Genomic DNA, 24,881 nt, shown 5'->3' on the forward strand with positions numbered 1-24,881 from the left:
GCGTTTTTCGAGCTCTGATCAACGCATTGATTTGATCCGTAGCGCTTTTGAGCACCGTGGTGTCAGACCGTCACCGGTAGGTAGTCAAGTTAAAAACACCGAACGCTGGGCATATATTATACCAAAAATTGTATTTATCTTGATGAACTTACTAACTGTCGAGTAATTATCTAAAAATAAATGTTCTCTCGAATTTGTTCCGGTACTGTACAAAAGTAATAAAAAAGGCTACCTCAAGAAGGTTGATAATAACTGTCATAAATTTAATGAAATGATAGGAATTAATTATTCTTTAGGTGCTATAAAATTCTTATCAATTAACTGCCAGTGACTAGCAACTTGAAAAGATAATTTCTACTAATCAATATAAATTTCCTAGAAATAGTTCGTCTGATAAAAATAATTAGAACTTTCTTTTAGTATAAAAGCAAGGAAGGTCTGATCAAAATCAAACAGTATCCACTTGAGTTTGACGATTTGCGAATATTTAATTTATTTATTTGTCTGAAAATAACTGAAATTTAACAGAAACAAAATGAAAATTATTGCGTTGGTTTGTGTGCTCTTTGCCTTCATCGCTAGGGCCTATTCGGCGAGCACAACCTGGGGCGTACAAAACACCACTGACATTATTGTCCTGAACCAAAATATACAATACCCAGCTGTTCGCAATACTGTGCAGACGCTGTACTTCAATGTTCCAGCATCGGTAAGTGTGAGAAATTTTTTTCTTTAATCAAAAATATCAGTAAATGTTTTCTAGTCTTTTTTTTTGATTTGCATAATATACTTTTTAATTTCAGTATCAAAGTAATAGCAAAGTAATCAGCGCTATTTACCTGCAAGATCAATTTAAAAATAGTTCTGGTCCAACAAACACTTTGGTTTGGGGTGGCCCCGGCTGGACTTTCGCAACTATACAAATGAAAACTCAATCTAGCTATGGTCTCAATGTCACTTTTCTTGTTTATGGCAGATAAACAAATAATAAAATGAACGAGAGTGATGAAAAAAGTATATGTATATTTTATACCTATAGCGTTGGGAAAGAACTTTTTGGCAAGTTTTGACAATTTATTTGTTTACTTAAAATTATTAATTTTTATGAAAATATAGTACATTCTAAATTCTTTTTGCTGACGATGTTATATGTTTTCTTCTGTATAAAAAATATCGAGCGTTCGCCACCATTCACTTCATAAAAGGTCCAAATAAGTCAGTGTATGTGAGTATATGAATACTGGCTTTGAAAAACAAGATACACGTTATAAAACCGCAAATATTATACTCTTTAAAACAGCCCTGAAGATCTATTTCTGTCAGGGCTTCCAAGACGCGTGCCGCTTTCACAGCTCTAATAGATTCAAATCTTGTTGCTTTTAATGCAGATTACTTCTTGAGAAACTTATAAAAGTCGCACGATGGGAAAGCCATCTGATGACACTGAGTGAGGAACCCTCTTGACAGACAATACGAAATTAGCCGGCGCATTATCTTGATGTAGAACCTTCATGAGAATGGATAATCTCTACTGCCAACAAGTACTACTTTGGACTATGTAGGCAATTACCTAGTAAAGTCTTCTCCTGACAAAACAAAAATCACACTTCTTATATATAAAGGGTTATTCAATAGGTGCGCTTCAACTTTTTTCCGATAGGGAGGGCGAACGACGCAATATTTTTTATTTTTCGCTTGTCATTTGTAAACTTCATTAGTATACATTTCTTCATGGAACGCTACACATTTGAGCAACGATTGCAAATCGTGCAAATGGGCCATTTTACGACCCATTTAACAAGCCGTCCCGTTTTGGGGTTATGTGAAGTCATTGGTCTACAGTAACAAGCCGGCGACGATTTGTGAGCTCAGAGCCAATATTAAACGCGAAATTGCTGGAATTTCGGCCGATTTATGCAAAAGAGTGGTCGAAAATTGGGTTCAACGATTGGACCTCGTAAAACGTGCACGCGGTGGTCATGCAAAAGAAATCGAATTTCATACTTAAATGTATATGTTCAAACTCGATAATCAAACAAAAATTAGTTAAAAAAGTCATACCGTTTGTGTTTTATTCAAAAAAGTTAAAAAGTTGAAGCGCTCTTACTGAAAAACCCTATACATAAGTCTCTCATCATACCTATCCTATAATGTGGCGCAGAAGTTTGGTCTATGACATCCGATGAGACGGTCCTTGGAGTGTTTGGGGGAGAGGTTTTGCGGAAGATTTGTGGATCTTTGCACATTGACGACGACTAATATAGCAGACTATGCCACAATGAGCTGCATGAGCTTTACGGCGACGTCCGCATAGTGCAGCGAATACACAGCCAGCGGCTCCACTAACTAGGTCATATCGTCGGAATGGATACAAGCGCCCCAGCTCCAGAATTCGGTGCGATACTTGCTGATGGTAGTAAATGAAAAGGAAGGCTTTCTTTGCCTTGAAAAGATCTGATGGAGAAGGTGGTGTGTCTTCCGGTTTTGTGCCCAACTGGCGCCGGTTGGTACGAGAAAGAAACAACTTCAGCACTTTGTTAAATTCCGTCAATCAAGTAGAAAAGGAAGAACCTATATATAACTTGTCTTTCCACAACTAGGATCGTTTATTTTTTAATCTTTCACTGTGCTTAGAGCAAGTTATAGCCTGACATTCAGGAAACTAATAAAGGTGGGAGTTTTTAGACCGGGAAGCTTTTAGGAAATTCGACGCTCTATTAATACATTAACATTTTACCGTTGCCGTTAGGTTTGTTTACAGAAGTGAGAGGTAGTGCATTCGAAAGAAAAGACTTCACGTTGAACAGCTGATACTCACTGGCATTTGGCGTATCCTTACGAGTACTTTTTCTATAGCAGCGCAAGTCTCGTTCGTTAGCAACCACACAACATAGGGTCACACAAGCGCCCAGTTATATAAGAAAAGCTTGGTGGTGGTTAGATATTAATTATTCTCAGACATGGGCTAAGATTCGTGGCAGACGCAATATTTGAAAGTTAACCTATGGTATGGTTTTAATAAAGAATTAGAAGAAAATATACTGGATTTGCATAGAGAGATTAAGGCAGCGAGAGTCCAATGTAGACGCAACTAAATTAGCGGTAATTATTGAGTTCTTGACGGTACTGATTTATCTGAATCCCTTCCACTCACCTGTATAGCCGCTCTCGCTCCACGACTTATTGCCGGCATAACACTCGTATGCAAGACGCACTGTTTCTTCTGTCCATACGTCATGCCATCCACGTGATAACAATTATCTGGATTTAAATCAATCGGCTCTGAATACGCCGGCACCGTCGGACTCGTTGTGTTACTATTCGCCGACGACATGCCGCCATATTGGTCTGAATTCGAGACGACAAAATCGCGCCCACCGGTTACAATCGCATCGCGTTCAAAATAACTCGGTCCATATTTGGCGGCAAACTTATCATTATTACCTGCGCGTCGTCCTTGTAGACCGCCACCAATGTTACGACGCTTATGATGCGAGCGTTTAGAACGTGAAAGCACCTGGAGCTCACCTTCGTCGGCTCGTATTGATATTGTCGTAGTGGCGTCTGTACTCTCGTTGTACGGTATCTTGAAAGAATCAGGTATTTCGATCGAAACCGCGAAACGTTTTGTGTTATTCAATGTCTGCACGTAGGGCTCATAGTGTGGCCGCATATATTCACGTTGCTCGCGCAATAACTGTTCGCGGTGACGTTGACGTTGTTGCTCCTCACGCTTGCGTTGGCGTATGCATTTCAATGAATCGGGATTGCGTATGCACAATGGTTTCTTGGTTGGGCGTCTGGGTGTAGTGCTGGTCATGGGTGTAGTGGTCTCTGGCGGTGTGGTCGGTGTAGTAACGGCAACTGTCTGTGGCATGCCAGCAGGTGATTTATCGAAATTGCGTTGTTTCACCTCACCACCATTCGTATCGTTTTTGATGGTTTGATCGTTGAGCAGCAACACTTGTGGCACAATGGTAATCTTATCGCGCGCATTTATGCCAGCTTGAGACAGAAACACTGACATTCCACCATCGTCTTCATCATCATTACGATAGTAGCCACCAAAAGGTTGACCGCCTGGCAATTTCACGCCGCTTGGGAAAGCAGATTTGCGTGTAGGCGGTGTGGCAGGTGCCGAATATTGGAAAATTGATCGGAAGGGACGCGCAGTAGTTGTTGTTATTACTGTTGTTGGGCCCTGCTTTTGTCGTTCCTTCTGCAGACTCGGAAACACTACAAATTTGGATTGAAAATTACTATCGTGCTTGGTGCGATTTTGCAAATACAAAATATGCTTCTTGAGGTCATTAATGTTCGATGCGAACTCCGGTGTGGCCGGTGTAGTAGGCCGTTTCGTTGTAGTCGACGTCGTTGTTGTGGCGCGCGTTGTCGCTATGAGTCGTTGCGTGGCCATAAGGGTGCGTGGATCCGGTGAAGCGTTCTTTAATGCCATGGGTACAATAAATTTGCGATCTTCATCTGTTAAACTTGTGGGCAGACCATTTTCATCGGTGTCCTCATCAAGTAAAATAATTTGCTTTTGATCCATCTCCTCTTGTATGGGATGCCGACGACGCTGTGCCATGATAATACCACCACCGGGATTACCACTGCCACCACCACCTCCACCACCATAATGCACCTTACTGCTAGTACTAGCAGCTGCATTGGGAATCTTCTTGGTTAAATCGGCTTTCACGAAGCCTGTCGTAGAGTCGCGCAAGTCAACGGGTTTAATGAACGTGCCCAATTTTCGTAGACCTTCTTGATGCATGAGCGCCTGCTCATCTTTGGTTATATTGAGGGGCACACTGTTGTTGGCCAATACCTCTATTTCATTGCTGAATTCGATGAAGGGTGATTTGATACCGAGACAGCTGAAAGTGGATGGAGAAAGAAGTATTTGAATTAGTTATTCAGTGATTATCGAAAATTGTGTAAAATGTAATATAATTCATATAATTTATATTCAACGTTATTACGAGTTTTTTGATTGGCTATAGCAACGGAAGGGTCAGTCGAAGGAGACAATTTTTCGCCACGTATCGGCGATTCCAATCGAAAAAAAGAATCACTGGCTTTTAGGAGTCTAAATATCAATTGATCGAATACTGGTAACCAAACAGCCAGCCAGTCTCTTGTGTATACAATACCTTTCTTACCATCTCCACAAATTAGGGATGCCCGGGCAGGGCCGTAGAGAGCATATCCGGGCCCCGGGGGAAAATTGCAAATGCGGGCCCTTTCCAATTATGTCTAATTCATATAAATACGTATAATCTCGAGTCCGGGCCCCTCTGAGAACTCCGGGCCCGGAAGTTGAGAACTTCTCTCTCTAAAGTTGTAGGTTCCATGAAGTTAGTTTCGCTGAATGGCATTATCAGCCATTTCAGCAATTTGACTTTTTCTGCGACTATGGAAATATAGTTACCAGATTGGAAATTGTAATTGATTTCTTTTCAATTGCCTCCAATTCAAATGAAATTAAATTTTATGAAATAATACGAAAAAGACAATTTTTTTAACAACAGACAGTGTGGAAACGTTGTTAGCAATATGAAAAAGTTATTAAGCTAAAAAAATCCCTGTGTCCGAAAAAAAATTGTAAGTCATCGGACATTCTAATTTGTGGCTCACGAAAGAAAAGGAAAAACTCCGAAAGTTGTAGCGCAGAGTCCGTCTCCACCTACCATGGCCTCGTGTGACTTTTTCTTCTTACCACTACACAAGTCACCACTAAGCGGACGGCGTTTTAAGATGATTGAGGAGTTAAAGGATTATGATTCTAAAAGTATTTGGACAGAGGATTCCAAAATCGGCTTATGAAAAAAAGAAGAGTTTTTATTCAGTGATTTAACTGTTTTTGTTTTACATTTTATTGTTCTAAATAATTGTTAAACGGGAGTTCTATGATAACTTCCTATAAACCAAATATATCATTTTTATGTTCCTCAAATGTTTGCAGCCTTCCACCCAAGCTGCCCCATGCATCAGCAGTCATGAAATACAATGAAAAATTGGCATCTAAAACACACTGTCAGGTCTACTAGCCAAACAAATGCACAACAGGCAACACAGGCACATCAATGCATTCCCATACATATGGTATGCATGTAGATAAGTGCATATGTACGTATGTACATGCATGTATGTATGTATATTCACTCGTTATGAACATGCCAGTCAACTGGTAAGCAGACAACCAGAAAAAAATATGCAGTCCAAATGGCAGACAAACAAAAAAGAAACACAAAACTCATGTCAGACTCTCATGTAGACAAATGTTTTCAAATGTGTAAATGTCACTTGGAAATGTCAAGTGAAACAAATTGTATCGAAATATTAAAAAATCGAATCTAAAGAACAAAATAACATGTATGGTAAATGACAAAAGGCAAACCATCCACACTTACATACATACAAGTACGTATTTGACAACTTAACCAAGTGGAAAGCTCAAACAATTGTTGTAACTGCCGCATTTTTGGAGAGCCACATTCGTATCAGAAACCAATCGAAGTGGAGAAACCGTTGTAAGGGGAATCGAGCAAGTGACGTTGACGTTGATTTGTCGCAGATGAAGAAGCAACAAACCAATAACAATAACAAACTGCTGCTTATCATTTGTAAGTGGTGAGTAAATCGCACACTTATAAGGAGACTTCCAAAAGAACTGATACGAATGATAAAATGAGTGACTGTTTCCGCTGTTGTAACTGGCAACAAAACAAATATAGGAAATGATAGCCAGTTAACAAAAATTGACGAAATCGAAAATATACGAAATTGTATGTAAGAGTTCGGATTCCGAAATTCGAACTTGATAATGAATTCAGATTTTATAAAGAATTTTATGAAAAAAAATCCCGAAATCGAAAATGTATAAGTTATTTTTAAGAGCTCGAGATCCGAAATTCGAACTTCATAATGAATTTTAATTTTAAAAAGAAATTTTACAGCCAAAAACGGCCGAAATCGAAAATAAACGAAATTGTCTTTGAAAGTTCGGATTCCGAAAATAGAACTCGATAATTAATTCTGCTTTATAAACAAATTTTATAAACAAAGACTAGACAAAAGGAAAATACTTCAAAATAATTCATATATTAAACAATTATTTTGAGCGCTCGTAATACGAAATTCGAACTTCGTTAAAATTCTTAGTTTATATAGAAATTTGGCAAACGCAAATTGCCGAAATTAAAATTAGTTTCAAACTATCTGGAGAATCCGAAATGAAGAATTCGAGATTCGAACTTCAACAAGGATTCAAATATTATAAAGAAATTTGATTAACAAGAAATGTCGAAGTCAAAAATTATTCCAATTTGCAATTACTTGCTCGAAATCCGAAATTCGAAATTCAAACTTAATTATGAATTTTGAGTTTATAAAGAAATTTGATTAACAAAAAATGCCGAAGTGGAAAATAATTCAAAATTATCCGAAATCCGAAACTCGAGCTTCTTAGGAATTCTCAAAAATATTTTTGAGAACCCAAAATCTGGAGTTCAAATTCCGAACTTCAATACGAAAATTTGATTAACAAAAAATGCCGAAGTCGAAAATAATTCAAAATTTGTTTTGAGCGCTCGATATCTGAAATTCGAACTTTGTAATAAATTATGGGTGTATGATAAAATGATATGAAAAAAGATAATATGAGAATAAATCTAAACTCTTGAAATTGCAAATTATTCGTATATGAGTGTACTTATACATTATGGAGAAGTAGTTAAAAATAAATGTTAGAGACCACTGTTCGAAGTAAAACATTTTCGAGGTGTTCCAGCGAATGCCAGCTGTTTAGCGTTCAGCCTTCTCCTTCGACTGCAGGACGTCTCGCTTTACAACAAAACTATTTAAACAAATTTAGGTATTTATTTATTTATTTACGTCTATTTTATACAACAGACGCTTCAGACTGAAGCACTGTATGCAAATTAAATAATTATTAAACAAAAAATACTTTTTTTAATTCTAATTGTGCACAAATCGTACAATATCGTTTTTGCATGTTTTTTACGAAATAAAAGATAACTGATTTTGAGTGTTGGAAATCTTATTTTGACCTTTACGCGCTCCATTGCTTGCCTGTTTATATACTGTCGTTTCTTTTTCGTGCTAACCGGAAATGTTTGACATACCAAGTGTAGCCAATTTCTTCTTCTCCTGATCTCTCCAACGCAGAAAAGGCATTCCACTTCCTACCTTTCCCATGCTGCTCCTTTTGTACAAATACGATTTGAGCCCCTCAAAAAACGTTTAAATGACACCTCAAACACACAAGGTTTGCAACTAAAATGCTATGAAAAATTTTGCCGAACAAATTTAAATTTAATCCATTCGGAAACTTTACCGAAATGTTGAATATAATCCCAAAAAAATAAAGGTTGAACATGCTTCGAGGGGTATTTCTTTCAAACTGGTCTTCCCTCCCTCCAAGAGTTCATGTACATACATCCTATATATATACATATATATTGCATTACTAGAGGGTTCATTAAAGCTACCGCACTGTTGAACCGTATTGTCATTGAATTCTACGAAAAATTTAATTTTTATAAATTTCGATAATATAGACTTTGACCTATTATTATTGCAAATTATTAAAGATAATCTTTGATAGGCCTTCGTTCATTATTAATCGTACTAAGCACTGCGTTCCAATTACTTTCAGTGAGATTGAATAAGTTAGTTTGATTAAAAGCCCTTCTGAATTTATTTTCCTTATTCCTTATCTGATTATATTACGATTTTCTAATCATTGACAACCCAATTCTCGTGAACTAACATTGACTAAATTCGAGGGTTTTTATCTTTGGTCAGAAAGCATTGCCTTATTAAGCTTTTCGTTAGCAAAAGATTAAACAAATTACTTAAACTTGTGGGGTTATTATAATCGCTCATGAGATAAAGTAAATTTAAATTTATCAATAAAAGTAGTAATGAAATTAGTAGGCATTTCTTATATCACGATGTCACCTGCAAATTAAATTTCGAATACATATTACAGGTGAGTTCAAAAGTACTGAAAGGAAAAATGTAATAATGAGAATTTTTAAACCAACCATTTTCTAGTAAAGAAAAAAATTGATAGTGGAATAATTAGTCTAATTTAATTACTATATAATACAGGTTTGTTGAAAAGTAAGAAAAACGAGAAATAAAAATAATATGCCCATTATTAATTTTTTATTATATTTTTACCATTATTTAAGTTATTATAATGATTTAATAAAATCTACCTCGACTTCAGTACACTGATTCCAGTGATACTTGTATAATTTTAAAACAACCCTGTATAATTTCCCGGAAACTCCGAAAGATACTGTTGCACAGCTGAAATAGCTGCTTCATTCGACGAAAACGCTTTCAACAAAGGACTTGTTTCAAGTTTCTGAAGAGATAGTAGTTGTTAGAAGCGAAATCTGGTGAATACATATTGATGTTTTAATCCATTCGTGTACTGAAAAGTGAGTTTCTTCTTCCATAAGCCAGCCTTTACTCATGCATTTTTCACTCAGCTCATCCAAAATGTTTCAATAATATCCAGAGTGAATTGTTTTAGCATTCTCAAAATAATCAATCAACAAACATATATTTTTCTTCTTAAAACGCCGATGTCCTCATAACCTTTTTTTGCCTATCGTTCTGTTTTGGAGCTGAACTACTAAATAACTTCAGTTCGTCGTGAATGTAAATTTTAGTTTAAGGATCAGATTTTTTTCAGTTTTTAGTTAAAGAGTTGGTCAATTAATAAGAATAATTCATACAAATTGAAGCTACCCTTGCTTCACAAAGTTTTCATTTACGACTTTTCTAGAAGTACTCCCTACTTGACATTGAGAACAAATTTTTGTGTTAAAACTTGTCCGCAAATTATTATTTTCTTTTTTAATTAGAACCTTTTAACGACAAGCTAGTCTATTCAGAACAATAATTTATATAAGCCGTGTAAAATATGTTGCTAAATTTGGGATGTAAATTAGTATAAAACCAAACAATTTTAAAAACTAATATCTTTTCTTAGCTATCCATAAAGGTATAATACTTAAATTAAGAAGTAACCCTGTAGTTGACGGCGACCCTGCATGATTTTTCATCCATATTATAGAGCATCTTTCATCTGCGATGTCTGTTTTTATCAGCAATAGCTAAGTGTAACTTGAATCTGCATAAACAATATTGTGGTGTTATTGCATTTTTTGGACTGTTCATCTGTAAAGCTTGTAGGATAACCTTTAAAAACTAAATATGCAGCTACCACTTTAACTATTGTACAATATTTTTTCTCATGAGTTTCTGTTACTGATAAACATGATGATAAATAAAAAATTGTATCAATATTTATATAATATTTATATTCAGTACTCCATTGTAGAAAAATGCACTGACAAGTCAACTTCAAGTGGCTTCTAAACAAAGAACGAATGGACAGATCGAAAAAAATGTGTGTGTTCAAATGAAAGATGAAATTCTTAAATTGAGTATAAATTTGTATTCCTCAACTGGTTAATATCAGTCGCTTTCAATACTTTTCAACCAACCTGTAATATATCAATAAGCACAAAATGTTTGCTCGCTGTGTGTAAGAATACATATGATTTAATATTAAAAAATAAAATTATCAAAGTATCATTTACTTCCACCAAATTAATTTAAGGCAATCTAAATGAAATGCACGCTATGATTTTGCCTATACTTGAGTACAGAAGTATTCATATTTGTGTGTAGGGCTGTCTTAGCTGATTGTATGATTAATTCGTTCACAGTCTTTTTTTTTTCAATTTCCTCTCACAGCGGTATCAGCATGAATTCGCTTTGAGTTAATGAATTTTATAAATTTCTTTTAGACAGTTTTGGAGATACCAAGTATTTTAGCTATTTATTTAATCTCTGTTTTTTTTCATTTATGTAATGTATGTATGTGGTGGAGGTGTTGTAGGAAAAGAAATGTCAGTGGAGTAAAAAATTAAATTAATACTCCACTATTTGGGATTCAATTGATGGGCGAGACGCCAGTGAATACGCTTTTATTATTATTTTTTTCTTTTTTTTCTTTTAAATTGTATTTTGATAACATGGCGCTATGTGGGAAGTGAACAAATTTATCAACGTAGGACTTGAATGTATGACCTCTCCAAAGAGTATTATGTAAGTGGCACTGCAGTGCTGGAGGATGCATAGTTGGAATGTGTTATAGAATTTTAGTCGAGTAAAATGATAAATGAAATGGCAGCGGAATGCTAAGAAATGCATCAATTAACTTTGTTAATGGATTTGAAAAACAAAAAATTATCTGCAACTAATTTGTATTGTTTACCTCTAAAATTCATGGACTTAGAGTTATCGAAATATTTATTTTATTTTTATTTAATTTTTCTGTTTCACATTCAATTTAAATAATTTTTTTATGATAATACAATTCACTCTACTACAGAACCAATATAAATTCAAGTAAAAAACTTTGTGCAGAGAAAAAAACAACTCAAACATTTTTCATAAAAATTTCAAACTTTTTTATCAGAATTTTTATAAAAATCTTAAGAATAGTAATATATGTAGGAAGGTTATATCCCTTTTAATAGGTGAAATGGTTGAAGTGCCAATCTGGCACTCCTCAAGTAGCACTGAAGCGCATAATAAAGTGCAAGTGGTAAGTGCCTCAAAAATCACTTTGATTTTTTTAATGTTTATTTCATTTGATAGGCGAATGCTCGAAAAATTTTGAAATAGAAAAAAAAAATACCCTAAAAAACAACTACAAAAAAAAACCACCTGGGGCACCCCAGAGGACGCAATGAAGGACTGCAAAAACATGTTGTCAACTGCCACTGTACAATGACATCTAGCCCGGAATCATTTTATTTAAGTTAAAAAGAGGAACGAAATCCTACACTGCTTAATTTGTAAACTAAGAGTGAATTGAATGACTCATCTAACACGTTTGAAAAGCGTGCAACATGAGCTCAAAAATACTGCGAGAACGAGTCGTATGCCTATGCTGGTTCACATTGATTAAACGATTAACTGCAAAATATATTTTCTGTTTAACAACACGTTTAAATAGTTCAAATAAGTTTGGATAAAGTTCTAATTTTAAAGTAGGCCTATCCTTGGCTACATTACTCTTATCAACATTTAGGTTACTAAACTCTTTATAAACGCAGCCTGGTCTTAAACTTTTAAATATGAGAAAGTAATAAATAAATTATTGATTCTGATTCCTTGCAGTTATATTCTTTAGAATTCAGTGAACTTTAAAAAAAAAGAAAAACTCAAAGAGTAAACTAATTTTGGCATACTAAATTTAGCACCTCCGACTGAAACTCTAGTGGTCTTAAAAATTCATGCAATTCACATATATGTGCTTACCTCTACATTCCATAAAATAAAAGTTTGAAAATACCGATTTGAGCATTTTTTTTTTATTTCGAAGCTTGTTTCTCTTTCAAAGAGGCGTGCTACAAACGAAAATGTGTTCAAAAATCATAGAATTAGTTTTCAAGCAGCAATAAACAAAAACCGATCAACCGATTATAGTGCTGTTTTTTGTTACAAAACTTTCAAACGTTTACAATCAATCTGCGTTTATCAAATTTATCAATTACTACCTATAAGTGAAAGGCAGTTTTTACAAAAAAATTGCTCTTTGTGTGCCAAACTCTACTAAGCGGGATCAGCGGCAAAGGCAGGCAGAGCAAAGATCAAAAATATATGCGCTCTGACTTCAATACCTACTGATTTGTTATACGAGTATTGTTGCTCACTACACTTTCTAATATTTTATGTATAAGTATTTTGAATTATCATATTATTCTGCCTTAACGCCAGAGCAGCGCATGCCGAGTATTTGCTAGTTACTTATAAATACAAGTAGCTAAGGTAAACCTACTTAATTTAGAATCTACACACTTCGCTACGTCCTAAATTAAAACGCTCCTTGCTATGATTTCCAAGCCAATTGTGGGCGTCTAAACTACATGGGAGTGAGTCTCACTTGAAAAAGAAATCCCATTTTTTATCACATCACCGCATTACTACGGAATATAAACTAACAGAAAAAAGAGCTTATTTATAAAATTCTTTACAATAGCACTATTTTTTATTTATTTTATTTTATTTTACTCTTTTTTTGCTAAATTTGTTTTGATAAGCTGCTCTGAATCGCACTTTAAGCGACTCAAAGTGAGCGCGCAAGTCAAGCTTAATTTAGTAGTGCTTGAAGTCTCGTCGAAGCAACTGCACGTTTCTTTTTTTTTTGGTTAGTTTGTAATTATAAAACATACATTTTTGCACAGTAGTATACAAAAACCAAAACAAAATTTGAAATTATGCGCAAATTTGTATTGTTAATTTGCGTCTCTATTGGCCTAAGTGACACAGTGTTAGTCGAACCGGCTAAAATACCAGAAAGTCATAATGTAATTTGGGGTGCTCGTGGCTCACGTGACGTACTCGTGAAGCGTGAAATAGTCAAGGAGACATTCAAGCCTTTGCGCATTGTCTCAAGCGATTATGAGTTTACACAGAAGGTGAGTGTAGTGCAAAAATTAAGAAAAATATTTTTTTTTATTGTTATTGTTTTCGATATAAACTAAACAATTATAGTTGCCATTGTCAATAAGTCCTATTTTCATTGCTTATTTATCGATCTCTTTTTTAGTCTGATCGCGTACCCTATCCGCGCACCATCACCCAGATTGTTGTCACCGATCAGTATACCGATGGCGATGGCGGATATGCAACACTCAAAAGCGGCGGACCGGGCATGGATTTTGCTGTTGTACACTTGAAAAGTCAGCGTGGTCATGGTTATCATTTTACGATTGACATTTATGGGCAATGAAAATAAATTATGTCGATGTATTGGGAGAACTACTAAAATCTGTATTTAGTTTTGTGGGCTGGCAAAAATTTCGATGGAAACAAATTTAATACAACTTGTTTGTAGAGTTTAAGTCCGTATGCTACACAATTTCTTAATGATTAATTAGATATTCATAAAGTTATAAAATTCGCAAAGGCTGACACTAATTTTAGTCGTTTCATAGCGAGAGGCTATAGACTTAAATGGACTTGTGAACTGGTGCTTAGTGTTATGATGGGTACCTTCGTATGACGTACTTCCATCTTTACTAGAATCAAGGCATCTGGATAGGTAGAAGCTTGATACGATATCCAGAAAGTATTGAGCCAGAGTAACGGGGTTCTCATAAGTAAACTGAAGCTCTTCGTCAGCAGCTTCAATTACTGATGATAAGTCACTGGTGACGGTATCCTAGAGTGTGAGCTTGTAAAATTCTGAGATCGTTTAGCGTCCATCTGTGTTTAGTTTGGTTCAGTGGTTACTTAATATAAAGGGTGATCAATTTAGTGGTATCGTATTTTAAATCGAAATAAAACAACAAAAATTCTAATTGCCCAATAACAATATTTATTATTTTTGTGTAGAACCATTCATAAAATTTATTTCTTAAATATAACACCAATTGTGAATGACTAGCTGGAGGACTTCGATCGGTATCTCGTGAATAACTTTAGTAATATTGACGTCCAATGCCTCAATCGAATCTGGTTTATCCACAAAGCAGTTTATCCACAAAAGATTTTACATACCCTCACAACCCCATAAACAAAAGTACAAAGATGTGATATCACACGACTAAATCTTGGTGGGCAATCCACGGGTCCGTGACGAGAGCTAAATTGCTCACCGAAACGACGACGCAGTAAATAAATCTGCATGGCAAACAGCGCCGTCTTATGTTGGGGGGATCACGAGCTTGAATTTCAGGCATTACAAAGTCATTTATCAAAGCGCGATAGCGTTCGCCATTCACTGTTACATTGGCGGTAGCCTCGTCTTTGAAGAGATATGGGCCCATGTTTCCTCCAGCGCATAGGCCGTACCAAACGGTTATTTCAAATTAATATAATGGCTGTTCTTGAATGGCTTCGGGTTGCTCTTCAGCCTAAATACGCGATTTTGCTTATTGCCGTAGTCATTAAGCCAAAAATGGGCCTCATCGCTGAACACCATAAGTTGACCTAAGCGTGATGAACAATATCAATGAATGCTGTCACGCTTAATCTGTCCAAAAATCCTATTGGAAAAAGTACCTCCAATATGATCACCCTTTGGCTACGTACACAAATCTGAACTCCAGCAAATTGAAAGAGATGACTTGGTTGTATTTACTGAATCGCTTACGGCCTGAAAGCTTTAAAATCGCCTGATATTAACTCGAAGACAGTAAAAGAATGTATTGACGTTTTGGCAGAACTATCACAGTTCTTTGTAATAATCCTGCTCTGGGTGCCGGGTCATAGAGACATAGAAGGCAACTGCAAAGCAGATGAACTGGCGAGATTGGGTACCACATTACCGATCTAACCAGACAAAACGAACATACCTATACCTTTAGCAACTTGCAAGATGCTTACAGATACACACTATCAGTGCTGCTAGCAGGCTTTGGTCTCAGTCCCTGACCTGTGCAACTAGTAGAATGACGTGGCCGGAATGGAACATGGGCCGCACAAACCGACTGTTGAAGCTAAACAGGAAACCTAACAGGGTATTGTCTGATTGGCAGGCATGCCAGTGGACTTGGAGCGCCCTATAACGACTATTGCAGAAGGTGTAACGACATTGAAGAAGAAGAGACTATAGAACACTTTACATGCGGGTGCATGGCTCTGGATAGAAGAAGATTCAATATTTTAGGAAAAAGCTCCCTGAATAACTTGGCAGGAGTAGCCAATATAAAAATAACAAGTCTTGTTAGATATGTATATCAAAGCCAGAGGTTGGTTCAATGAGGACAATATAGAGTGAGGAGAGGGGACAGCCCCGGTGGTATCACAATGGGGCTACAGCAGGCCTAGGTGTGTCAAACGACAACCACTATACCTACCTACTTACCTACGAGTAAACTTGATTTTTAAATGTTAATCTAATTTAGCTGCTTGTCAAATCGTTGAAAGAACTCTTCTTGATCAATGTTACTCCAACTAAACCGTGACGATTTCTTCGCTCTATATTCTACGTGATATGTCAATTGTGAGTGTGAGTAGTACCAAGAGGGTTCGGGTGGATCAGCAATGACTTTTTATTACCAGAGGAAATATCTCCGTTCAACTCAGTGAAAATTTTGAGATCATTCAAACTTGCACTTATTATATTAAAATTTAATGCGCTATAAAACCATTTTTTTTATTTTAATTAAAAAGTTTGAAATTTATATGAAATTTGTGTCTTGTACAAAATTATAAAATTTTGATTCATATGATAAACACTATATTTGTAAAACAAATGTATGAAAATAGAAAGAAACACAGAGTGTAATAAAAACCGGTCAAAGTAAATTGTATTTATTATTTTGCTCATGACTGCATATGAAGTAAACGCGGCACAAACCAATCAATGAGTAGATAAGATACGATATAACATTCTAAGGTAAATTTGAAATCTTCTATTTAATTACCCAATATTCAATATTCAATGCCTTAAATTGCATAATCGAATACATTCCAAAGCTATATTTTTTCGCAACATTCAGCATGTTAGTCTTCGAATGGAGTAATAAGAGTAGACAATAAATGGGTTAATAGGCCACAATGATACCAAGAAATGCCAGCCAAATAGTATTGCCAACATTTTTATCAGAATTGAAAAATTGGGTATAAAATGTGAAGCATTTAGCTGAATGTGACACAGTTGACAAGCGAACGCAAAAAAATCAACTCGAAATTCTTCAGTGGAGTTTTGAAGTATTACACGAAAAAAGTTCAATTTTGTTTAATATTAAAGGAAGTACTTTTAAAAATGAAAGCAATTTACCTGATTTTCCTGCTTGTCGCCGGCACCTTCGTTTGCGCCAGTGCAATTGAGCAAGTTATTGGTACAATTGCATCAACTGCTACGATTTTGGGCATGACTACAGTACAACGACGCTTTCGTTTGGGCCAAGTGGTGACGGCTACTTATACTTTTACCGTAAGTGAATTAGTATAAGATGGGAAAATCTCTAAGGATATGGTAGAAATATTTGAAGTGTTAATCGACAATTCATTTCACTGTAGTCCATTTCATTTCTCGAATATTAAATTACACCACAATTATACCAAAAATTGTTCCAATCCAGTTACTACTCGAGTTAAAGGAATGGTCCGAGATTGCAGACTCTATTTCAAAGAACGTAGAAACAGATAATAGGGTGCAGTTCTTGACCCATACCACTACAATAATTCGGCTAGAAAATTTCACTTTAGATATTGAAAGTAAAGAAGTTTGCTAGCCAAGCGTTGTTAGCGAAAGAGCCAGGAGCTGTACCTTCTTGTCGTTATACGTCCTTTGTAAGGAGAAGGAGGTCTTGATTCGTACCTTTGCATAAAGTCACCTAACTTGTTCCGCCAAGCAAAATACGAATTGATTCCGATTGGATTTATTTATCCTTTTGTTTTAACACTATATTTTCTTATACCGTTAGGGTGCTACTACTACCGCTCTTGTCACGGGCATCAGGATAAGAGACAACAAGCGTGCGGGGAAGAGTCCGGCTGTCGCAATTACAAGCGGTGCACTAAACTCAAACACCGTCACGCTGACGTTCACATCACAACGCGGCTTTGGAATTAATAGTCAAGTTACTGTCTATGGCACGACATAGAAAATTCACATTCACCAAACTTTTCTTTTTTCAAATTAACACTTGACACTAGTTTTTAAGATGAATTATAAATAAAGCCTTTATTCATTTTTTTTACCATGCAACATTATCAATAAAAATTAATTTTGATTTAAATTTTTATTTTATTTTTTTATTTATAATGCATAATAAAATTTGTTTTCCGGAAAATTGTGTGAAATGTTAAACTGTATATGAAATTGAACAGACGATACCTTGGAGACAAACAAAGATTTTCTACATATCAAAATGAGTTAAGAAGCGAAAGTTTTATTTGAGATATTGTTAGATCCCCAGTGAGCCCATTAAAAATCCAGCGTTGAATTGCGCAAGTATACTGCTTAATACTTTTCCTTAGTTATATTATTTTAGAACTATCGAAAATATTCCTGGAAGTGTTTATTGGCTCTGCATTCAAGCATTCTTTTGTTCATTCAATTACTTTATTTTTACCTTTTTAATTAATTCTAACTAAGAGCAAAAGTTTTTAGTTTTCATACTTTCATGTACATATGTATGCTTATAAGTGCATATCTACATATACAAGTATGTACGTTTATTTGATGATTTTAATACTCTATTTATTAGACAAACATGGCAACAGGAAAATGTATACAACTTTCTTCTTTGCTTGTTAATAAATTGTCAGCAGGTGTTGGATATAAGCACGTAAGCTCTCACACTCATACATATGAAATGCATAGCAGACACAAAATGTTGCGGTTTTCAGTACCCAAACCACTGTAGTGGATGTGCAAATGTTTTTCAAGTGCATCGGGGAAGTGCATATATACAAGAACAGACAAATGTAACATACATATACATGTGGGTAGAATGTTGAACACATTCTATAGCAGTTTGTAGTACACATTCATATTCCCAGTTTGCAACACATTTTGCGGTTTTTGAATACAAAATATTTGCAGAATATCTGATTAGATGCGTCAAAATCATGGACACGAACAAACTTATAAAATATTTATTTGTGAAGCTATATGTAAAGGGTTTTCCAATAGCTAACGAGAGATGATTAACGATTTTTTATGGCCGGAATTGGATGGTATTTATCTGCAGAACATTTATTTTCAACAAGACGGCGCTACGTACCACACAAGCAACGAAACCATTGATATTTTACGGGAACAGTTTCCGGACCGTGTTATCTGCAGAAGAGGTGATCACAATTAGTCACCGAGATCTTGTGATTTTTTTGTGACTTTGTGACTTTTTTCTTTGGGGCCATGTGAAAGAGAAGATCTACGCCAACAGCCCATGGTAGCCACTTTGCAATTCGTTTAATGAAAAAATGGCATGAAAAGGATATTGTCCTGAAAGCGTGGTCGTGGTGGTCATTTGCCTGGTATTATTTTCCACTATTAACGGCATACCTTCCCCTTTATAATGAAATAAACATCCGATCATTTATATTAAAAAATAGCATTTTTCTTTGAATATCAAAATAACACCTCTGTTTGGAAAACCCTATACAATTTCCATTATTACAGAGGGAAGAGCAGAAATACATACAATACATGCGACTAGTGCGTGAGTAAATTCAAAGCCAAACTATTTAGCAAACACCTGGTTGATGATTCGATGGTAGAAATCAAACTAGTTGGAGAGTGGATGCAAAACTGCCAATTCGAGCTGTATGCAAAGCAAATATTCTTTAAGCTAGGCTGGGAGTGGGTAGAGTTGTACTAGTTGCAAAATTACTAGTAACAGGTATATCTAAATCAAATAACCTTCAAACTAGCCCGAGCATGCTTAGAATTATACTAGCTGCAAACATATTAATGCGAGCTGTATACTAAGTATTTGTTCTTCAGAGACTGGTGAGAATTGTGCTAGTTACAAAAATACCAACAATTGCAAATTTACGAACTACATAGTTGCAAAATTACCAACTTGAGGTGTATGCAAAAACATATATTTTTAAACTAGTCGGGAGTGGTTAAAGTTGTATTAATTGCAAAATTACCATTTCGAGCTGTATACAAAATAAATATTTTTGAAACTAGACTGATAGTGATTAGAATTGTACTAGTTGCAGAATTCCAAATTCAAGCTGTATGCCATATAAAAATTCTTCAAACTAGTTCGAGACTGTGCTGGTTACAAATTACCAATTCGCGCTATATACAAAACAAACATGATTCAAACTAGTTTGAGAGTGGTTACAATCGCACTAGTTGCAAAATTATCATTACGAGCTGAACCCAAAGAAAATATTCTTCAAACTACTTCGAGAGTAGTTAGAATTGTAAATACTAGTTGCAACATTTTCACCTAGAGGCAACACGAGGTGTATGCAAAGACAAATAGTTTGCTATCAAATAAGAAACTTTCAAAAATTAAAGAAATGAGAATTAAACAAACCAAAATATTTACGAAGCCAGTCAGCTGCATTGTGAATTCAAAAATCCCACTTATCATTACTTCAAAGATAGGCTGTGTAATCAATCGTAAGATGAACTCTCAGATAAGAGAATATTTAAGTATAAGACAAGAAAGATATAGAAAGATATATATGTATATGTATATATATATATATATATATATATATATATATGAATCATAGAGTCTTCATTTAAGTCTCATAAAATGTGTAAATTTTAAAAATCACATCATATAAAATCGAGTAACAAACTTCCAGATAAGAAAAAGTTGTCTGTAATATTTAACACTTATCCTGTATTCAAAAAAAGTATCGTACGTGACATAAGTGGGTCAATTTTGATTTTGATTTTATTTCAAGGTTTAAAGTATTTTTTTATTTAATAAATTATAGAATTCAACATTTTTTATTCAAAAAATTACAAAATTCAGTTAAGTAAGTACAAAAAGGTGTTCTTATGGCGATTTTAAGCAACTAGTACATAAGATAGCTGTTTCAGAGTGAGTCTTACAAATAAAGTTTTCGCAGCTTCCGCATTTACTGCTATATTTCGTACTATTTGATCGACTTGGACAAATAAAGCAAAGACCACGTTTTAGATTTGTAGGTTTCGGAGTCTTTTCAGTAGTTTCTGCTGTTTTTTGAGTGTTTATTACGATCATTTTTGCTGCACTGCTTCGAGGGAGTACAGATCTGCGCGAAATTTCCTATAAAATAAGTTCATTTCCGAGCTCTTCTAGGAACAAACGACGCTTAATTTTTTTATTTTTGTTCCATTCTCTGCTTATATCCAACATATTGTAAAACAAGGACTGTGGTCATCGATTTGTCCTTCGCTTGCAGGTGTATGTCTTAATAACTTGGTCTAGTATATCGACCCCGGATTTAGTTTTGTTGTAAAAATCTATGATTTCTGGCTTTTCAGTGTTGGGATTGATTTCAACATATACAGCTCGATTCTTTTTAGGCACATATCCAACTATTGTGGTTTTGGTCTTGTTATCAAAAAACAAGTGTGAATAATTTTCTGGTTTATTTTTTAACTTTGTAATTTCCACAGGCAAAAACGTTTTATTCTTTCGAACCGTACCAACTAGGGTTATCTTACGCTTCAAAAGTTCAATCTCCAACTCGTGAGATGAAAAAAATTATCGCACGTGATATTACGACCTTGTATATCCTTCACTAGATCGAGTACAACACGACGCCCCTGCTCTTTCTCAGGCTAACAATTTCGATCTTTACCTCTATACACCTGCAGCGACCATGCAAAACTTGTTTGGCTATCACACAAGGCCCAAATTTTAATTCCGTATTTTCCAGGCTTCGATGGGATATATTGTTTGAAAGGACAACGTCCGCGAAATGTAACCAATTGTTCATCGACTGTGGTGAATTCTCCAGGATTATACATCTTTTGTATGTTACATTCCCAGCGATTCAAAACATCCCTGATTGGGGCCAGTTTATCTCGCGCTCGCCTCTCATTCCGGTCAGATTTCTTGTCGAATCTCAGGACTCTGGAGATATTCTGAAATCTGCGTAAAGTCATTGTTGATCTGAAAATCGGACGGCCCTTAGAATCATTCCACAAACTTTCGAGTGCTTCTCCATGTGATCGAAATACACCTGCTAGGAGCAAAAGTCCAAAATATGCTTCCAAACTAATACTATCTATTTCGACCCAATTATTTTCAACCACTGATTGACCTGAAACAAATCCCCAGGTATTACTTTACATGCAGGTACATACTTCTACTTATATAATTATGTCTTTCAATTGCAAGTGACTTACCTTCTATATTAGTCATCTCAATGATTATTTTCATGAACTTTCACACTTCTATTCACATACATACATAAGTACATACATACATACATACATGTCAGTCAGCCGCGAGGCTCATTGATATTGTCCGTAATGTGCACGGGCATATGTACTTACAAACATATGAATACACATACTGCTTTTACTATTGGGCAATTTTGACCCACTTATACAATATATGTAACTATTTCTGCCCAGCCTATCCTGCAGATGACACATTTAAACGAAAACTTTTTTCATGTTTAATTTTATTAAATAATAAAAGTCGAGAAGTTTTACCAGATTATATGAAGCGTAAAAAAAGATGTGCAACTTATAAAAGTCGTTTGGGCAATTTTGACTCACTTATACAGGATAAGTGTTAAATTGAATTTTTTTTTTTTTGAAAATTTCAGCCATCAATTTCAGCTTATTTCCTAACTGTTCATACTACATAAGGTAAAAAGTAGCCACTGCCAAAGTCGCCAATTACCATTTGAAAATGATAGAAGACGAACTATTTCAGCTGCAAAGCAAACTGCATACCACCACATACATACTATGAACAGTACGAGTAGTAGTATGATAGATGTAGAGTAGTAGAAGTGGAAATAGTAGATTTAACTGCAGCGATAATTTGGTTTCTCGGAATAAGACGTTCAAACAGTAAACGCGCGACTTCGGAAATTTTTTAATAAACAAGTCTAGTTTTTCTTCGAAAACTATTTGCGAACGCTATTAGCTTATTAGATTTCTGTACTCCCTTACCCTTCGACTCCTTTTATTTTATAAATGTTTCGATATTTCGCAATCCTTATCACAATAAAAATAAATACAGAGTAGTCAAGGCAAATCCCCTTACAGAAGTAGCGTTAGGTCCAAAATTATTAGTGTCATGACAGTGAATTGCGGTAGTACGAGTAGGCGCATTAATAACAATAAGAGTGGAGTAGGACAGAAGAGCTGCGATATTAGAGGAAAGATTTAAATATTTCTAATTTAAATTTTTGGCGAATATTCACACAATCCGATGAGTGTAGTACCGAAAACTCTAAACGCATGTTTATCGAGACCACATTTTTCAAATCGGCTCACCTCATAACGCAAATAAATTTAGGCGATTGTACTTTTGAACAATAGGTATACTCATAAAAGTGCGTGCAGATATTTGAATATATTTTACCGAAATTTTTTAATGAACAACCATCGAACAATACTTGTTTGATAATTTTGATTTTTTCTCGTAAAAATGCACCGATCTTTGTAAAAATAAATGTATTGATAACGACTTGGAAAAATAAATAAATTGATATACCAAAAGCCACTTCCACAGCTATTCGAAGCCGCCCCCATGCTCTTTCAAAAAAAAGCCAAACCTTTCGTCCAAGAAAGCAGCACAGTCGCCACTTTCTTTTATATTACTTTAAAAATTTATACAGTTCATGGCATGTCAAATTTCAAACGTTTTTCAGTGTTTTTATTCATTTAAGTGTCCAGCTGAAAATTGTTTTTTGTTTTTCATTATCGTGTTTAGAGCCATAAGTGAAATTTGGGGAAAAAACAGTGAAAAATATTTTGCGGCGTCTTTACCTGTATCATACTTAGTTTTCCAGCATTTTGCTTATCACTATAAACACTTCAGTCATTTATGGACACTTCCAAAATACTTGCTACGTTCAATCTATCTACATATGTGTATATAATTAAACTTAACATTCTGAGTAGAACTTCCGGTTATTGAATTATAACAAACAAATAAGGAAGACTAAATTCGGGTCGGACCAAACTTTACCCGCGCGCATTTGACTAAAATTTAATTTGAACTGTTAATTTTTGGAATTAAAAAAAACTCATACACTGTTATAGCTTGTAACATTAGAGGGATGCAAGGAAATTTAGTTTTGACATATAAAAGATGAGCGCGTGTTTTATGCGATCCCAACAGTAATTATATCGGATATTCTTTTTCCTTCTCCACTCCTCTCGGGAGAATAGGGCCGCAACAAGATGTCGGATCTAAATGATTATTAATTGGAACATCTTAAAAGTATACAAACAGTAAGAATTTATATTTAGAAGATGCGCTTCTCTTAAATGTGGCATAAGGCGAAAACTAGTCTCTTTCCACCGTTTAAATCATATGCATTGTTCCTAATTTGACTCCACAACCATGTTGCTCACTCCTCATCCACGTCATCTTTGGGTGACCACGACCTTTTTTCCCTTATAGATTCCATTCAAAAGCCATTTTTGATACGTTGCCGTTGTCTTTACGTAACGTGCGACCAATCCAGCTAAATTTTCTCTTTTTGAGTTCCAGATTAGTGGATACGTTCTTTTTGAGAGTGTGAAGGTTCTCGTTTGCGATGGTAACTGGGCAGAAAATTTGACAGATTTTTCGGAGGTATATGCTTATGAAAGCTTGAACTTTATTGCCGATCACGTTAGTAACTTTGCAAGGTTCTGATACATACAGGAGAATAGATTTGATGTTTGTATTGAAAATTCTAAGCTTAGTCTTCCGGGATAGAATATGGGAAATACTTTCAATTTGGAGAAAGCTGCGTCTGCACTTTCCTCCTTCGCTATCACATTGCCCAGATAGGGCTCAACATCAGCGATTGACTCAGTGTTGTCATTCATCCAAAAGGTTAAAGCATCTGTCATCGGTGTCTTCGGATATAAATGAGGAGGAGAGTAATATGTGTACCAAGTTTTATAAAAATATCTTAATTATCGCACGCACAGATGGAAGGACAGACATGTCTAAATCGACTTTTTGCAGCAGTATTTGGGTATATAAGTATCTATAACGGCACTAGAGCAGGCGGGTATAAATATATGCATATATATACATACATACGAGTATACATATACTGAGCCATCCAACTTCGCATGAACTGAATTAATTTCCGAAAATACATAATTTTAGGCTCAAGCATCTTCAGCACATTAATTTAGTAGATAAAGTCCCCAG

At 35.2% G+C, this 24,881-nt stretch overlaps 4 protein-coding genes across 4 annotated transcripts in view; 3 read left to right on the plus strand and 1 right to left on the minus strand.

Annotated features, from left to right (window-relative positions):
- LOC128867071 (protein Wnt-5) overlaps window positions 1-6,485 on the minus strand; it is a 194,908-nt gene extending 188,423 nt beyond the window's left edge. The window contains exons 1-2 of the mRNA XM_054108165.1: window positions 6,466-6,485; window positions 3,155-4,880 (exon numbers count right to left, since the gene is read on the minus strand). Coding sequence (XP_053964140.1) covers window positions 3,155-4,880; window positions 6,466-6,485 — 1,746 coding nt within the window. The remainder of the gene's footprint in view (window positions 1-3,154; window positions 4,881-6,465) is intronic.
- On the plus strand, window positions 437-1,143 carry LOC128865775 (uncharacterized). Its single transcript, XM_054106114.1, has 2 exons — window positions 437-709; window positions 804-1,143. The coding sequence occupies exons 1-2, from the start codon at window positions 536-538 to the stop codon at window positions 978-980; spliced, it is 351 nt and encodes a 116-aa protein (XP_053962089.1). The 5' UTR covers window positions 437-535; the 3' UTR covers window positions 981-1,143.
- Window positions 6,486-13,206: 6,721 nt separating the features above from the next.
- LOC128866731 (probable salivary secreted peptide) lies at window positions 13,207-13,893 on the plus strand. The gene is made up of 2 exons (XM_054107690.1): window positions 13,207-13,541; window positions 13,673-13,893. Exons 1-2 carry the CDS (start codon window positions 13,341-13,343, stop codon window positions 13,853-13,855), a joined length of 384 nt encoding a protein of 127 aa, XP_053963665.1. The 5' UTR covers window positions 13,207-13,340; the 3' UTR covers window positions 13,856-13,893.
- A 2,693-nt stretch (window positions 13,894-16,586) lies between these two features.
- On the plus strand, window positions 16,587-17,775 carry LOC128868165 (uncharacterized). The gene is made up of 2 exons (XM_054109969.1): window positions 16,587-17,008; window positions 17,502-17,775. The coding sequence occupies exons 1-2, from the start codon at window positions 16,838-16,840 to the stop codon at window positions 17,679-17,681; spliced, it is 351 nt and encodes a 116-aa protein (XP_053965944.1). The 5' UTR covers window positions 16,587-16,837; the 3' UTR covers window positions 17,682-17,775.
- Window positions 17,776-24,881: the final 7,106 nt, after the last annotated feature.

Source organism: Anastrepha ludens, chromosome 6 (assembly GCF_028408465.1).
Source record: "Anastrepha ludens isolate Willacy chromosome 6, idAnaLude1.1, whole genome shotgun sequence".
NCBI classification, from domain to species: domain Eukaryota; kingdom Metazoa; phylum Arthropoda; class Insecta; order Diptera; family Tephritidae; genus Anastrepha; species Anastrepha ludens.

What these genes read in the sequence shown, in the direction of transcription:
- LOC128865775 (XM_054106114.1), top strand. Translation starts at nt 536, where the DNA reads ATGAAAATTATTGCGTTGGTTTGTGTGCTCTTTGCCTTCATCGCTAGG. An exon ending in ACTTCAATGTTCCAGCATCG is followed by an intron (nt 710 to 803) that starts GTAAGTGTGAGA and finishes TTTTAATTTCAG; the next exon opens with TATCAAAGTAATAGCAAAGT.
- LOC128866731 (XM_054107690.1), top strand. Translation starts at nt 13,341, where the DNA reads ATGCGCAAATTTGTATTGTTAATTTGCGTCTCTATTGGCCTAAGTGAC. An exon ending in ATTATGAGTTTACACAGAAG is followed by an intron (nt 13,542 to 13,672) that starts GTGAGTGTAGTG and finishes TCTCTTTTTTAG; the next exon opens with TCTGATCGCGTACCCTATCC.
- LOC128868165 (XM_054109969.1), top strand. Translation starts at nt 16,838, where the DNA reads ATGAAAGCAATTTACCTGATTTTCCTGCTTGTCGCCGGCACCTTCGTT. An exon ending in CGGCTACTTATACTTTTACC is followed by an intron (nt 17,009 to 17,501) that starts GTAAGTGAATTA and finishes TTATACCGTTAG; the next exon opens with GGTGCTACTACTACCGCTCT.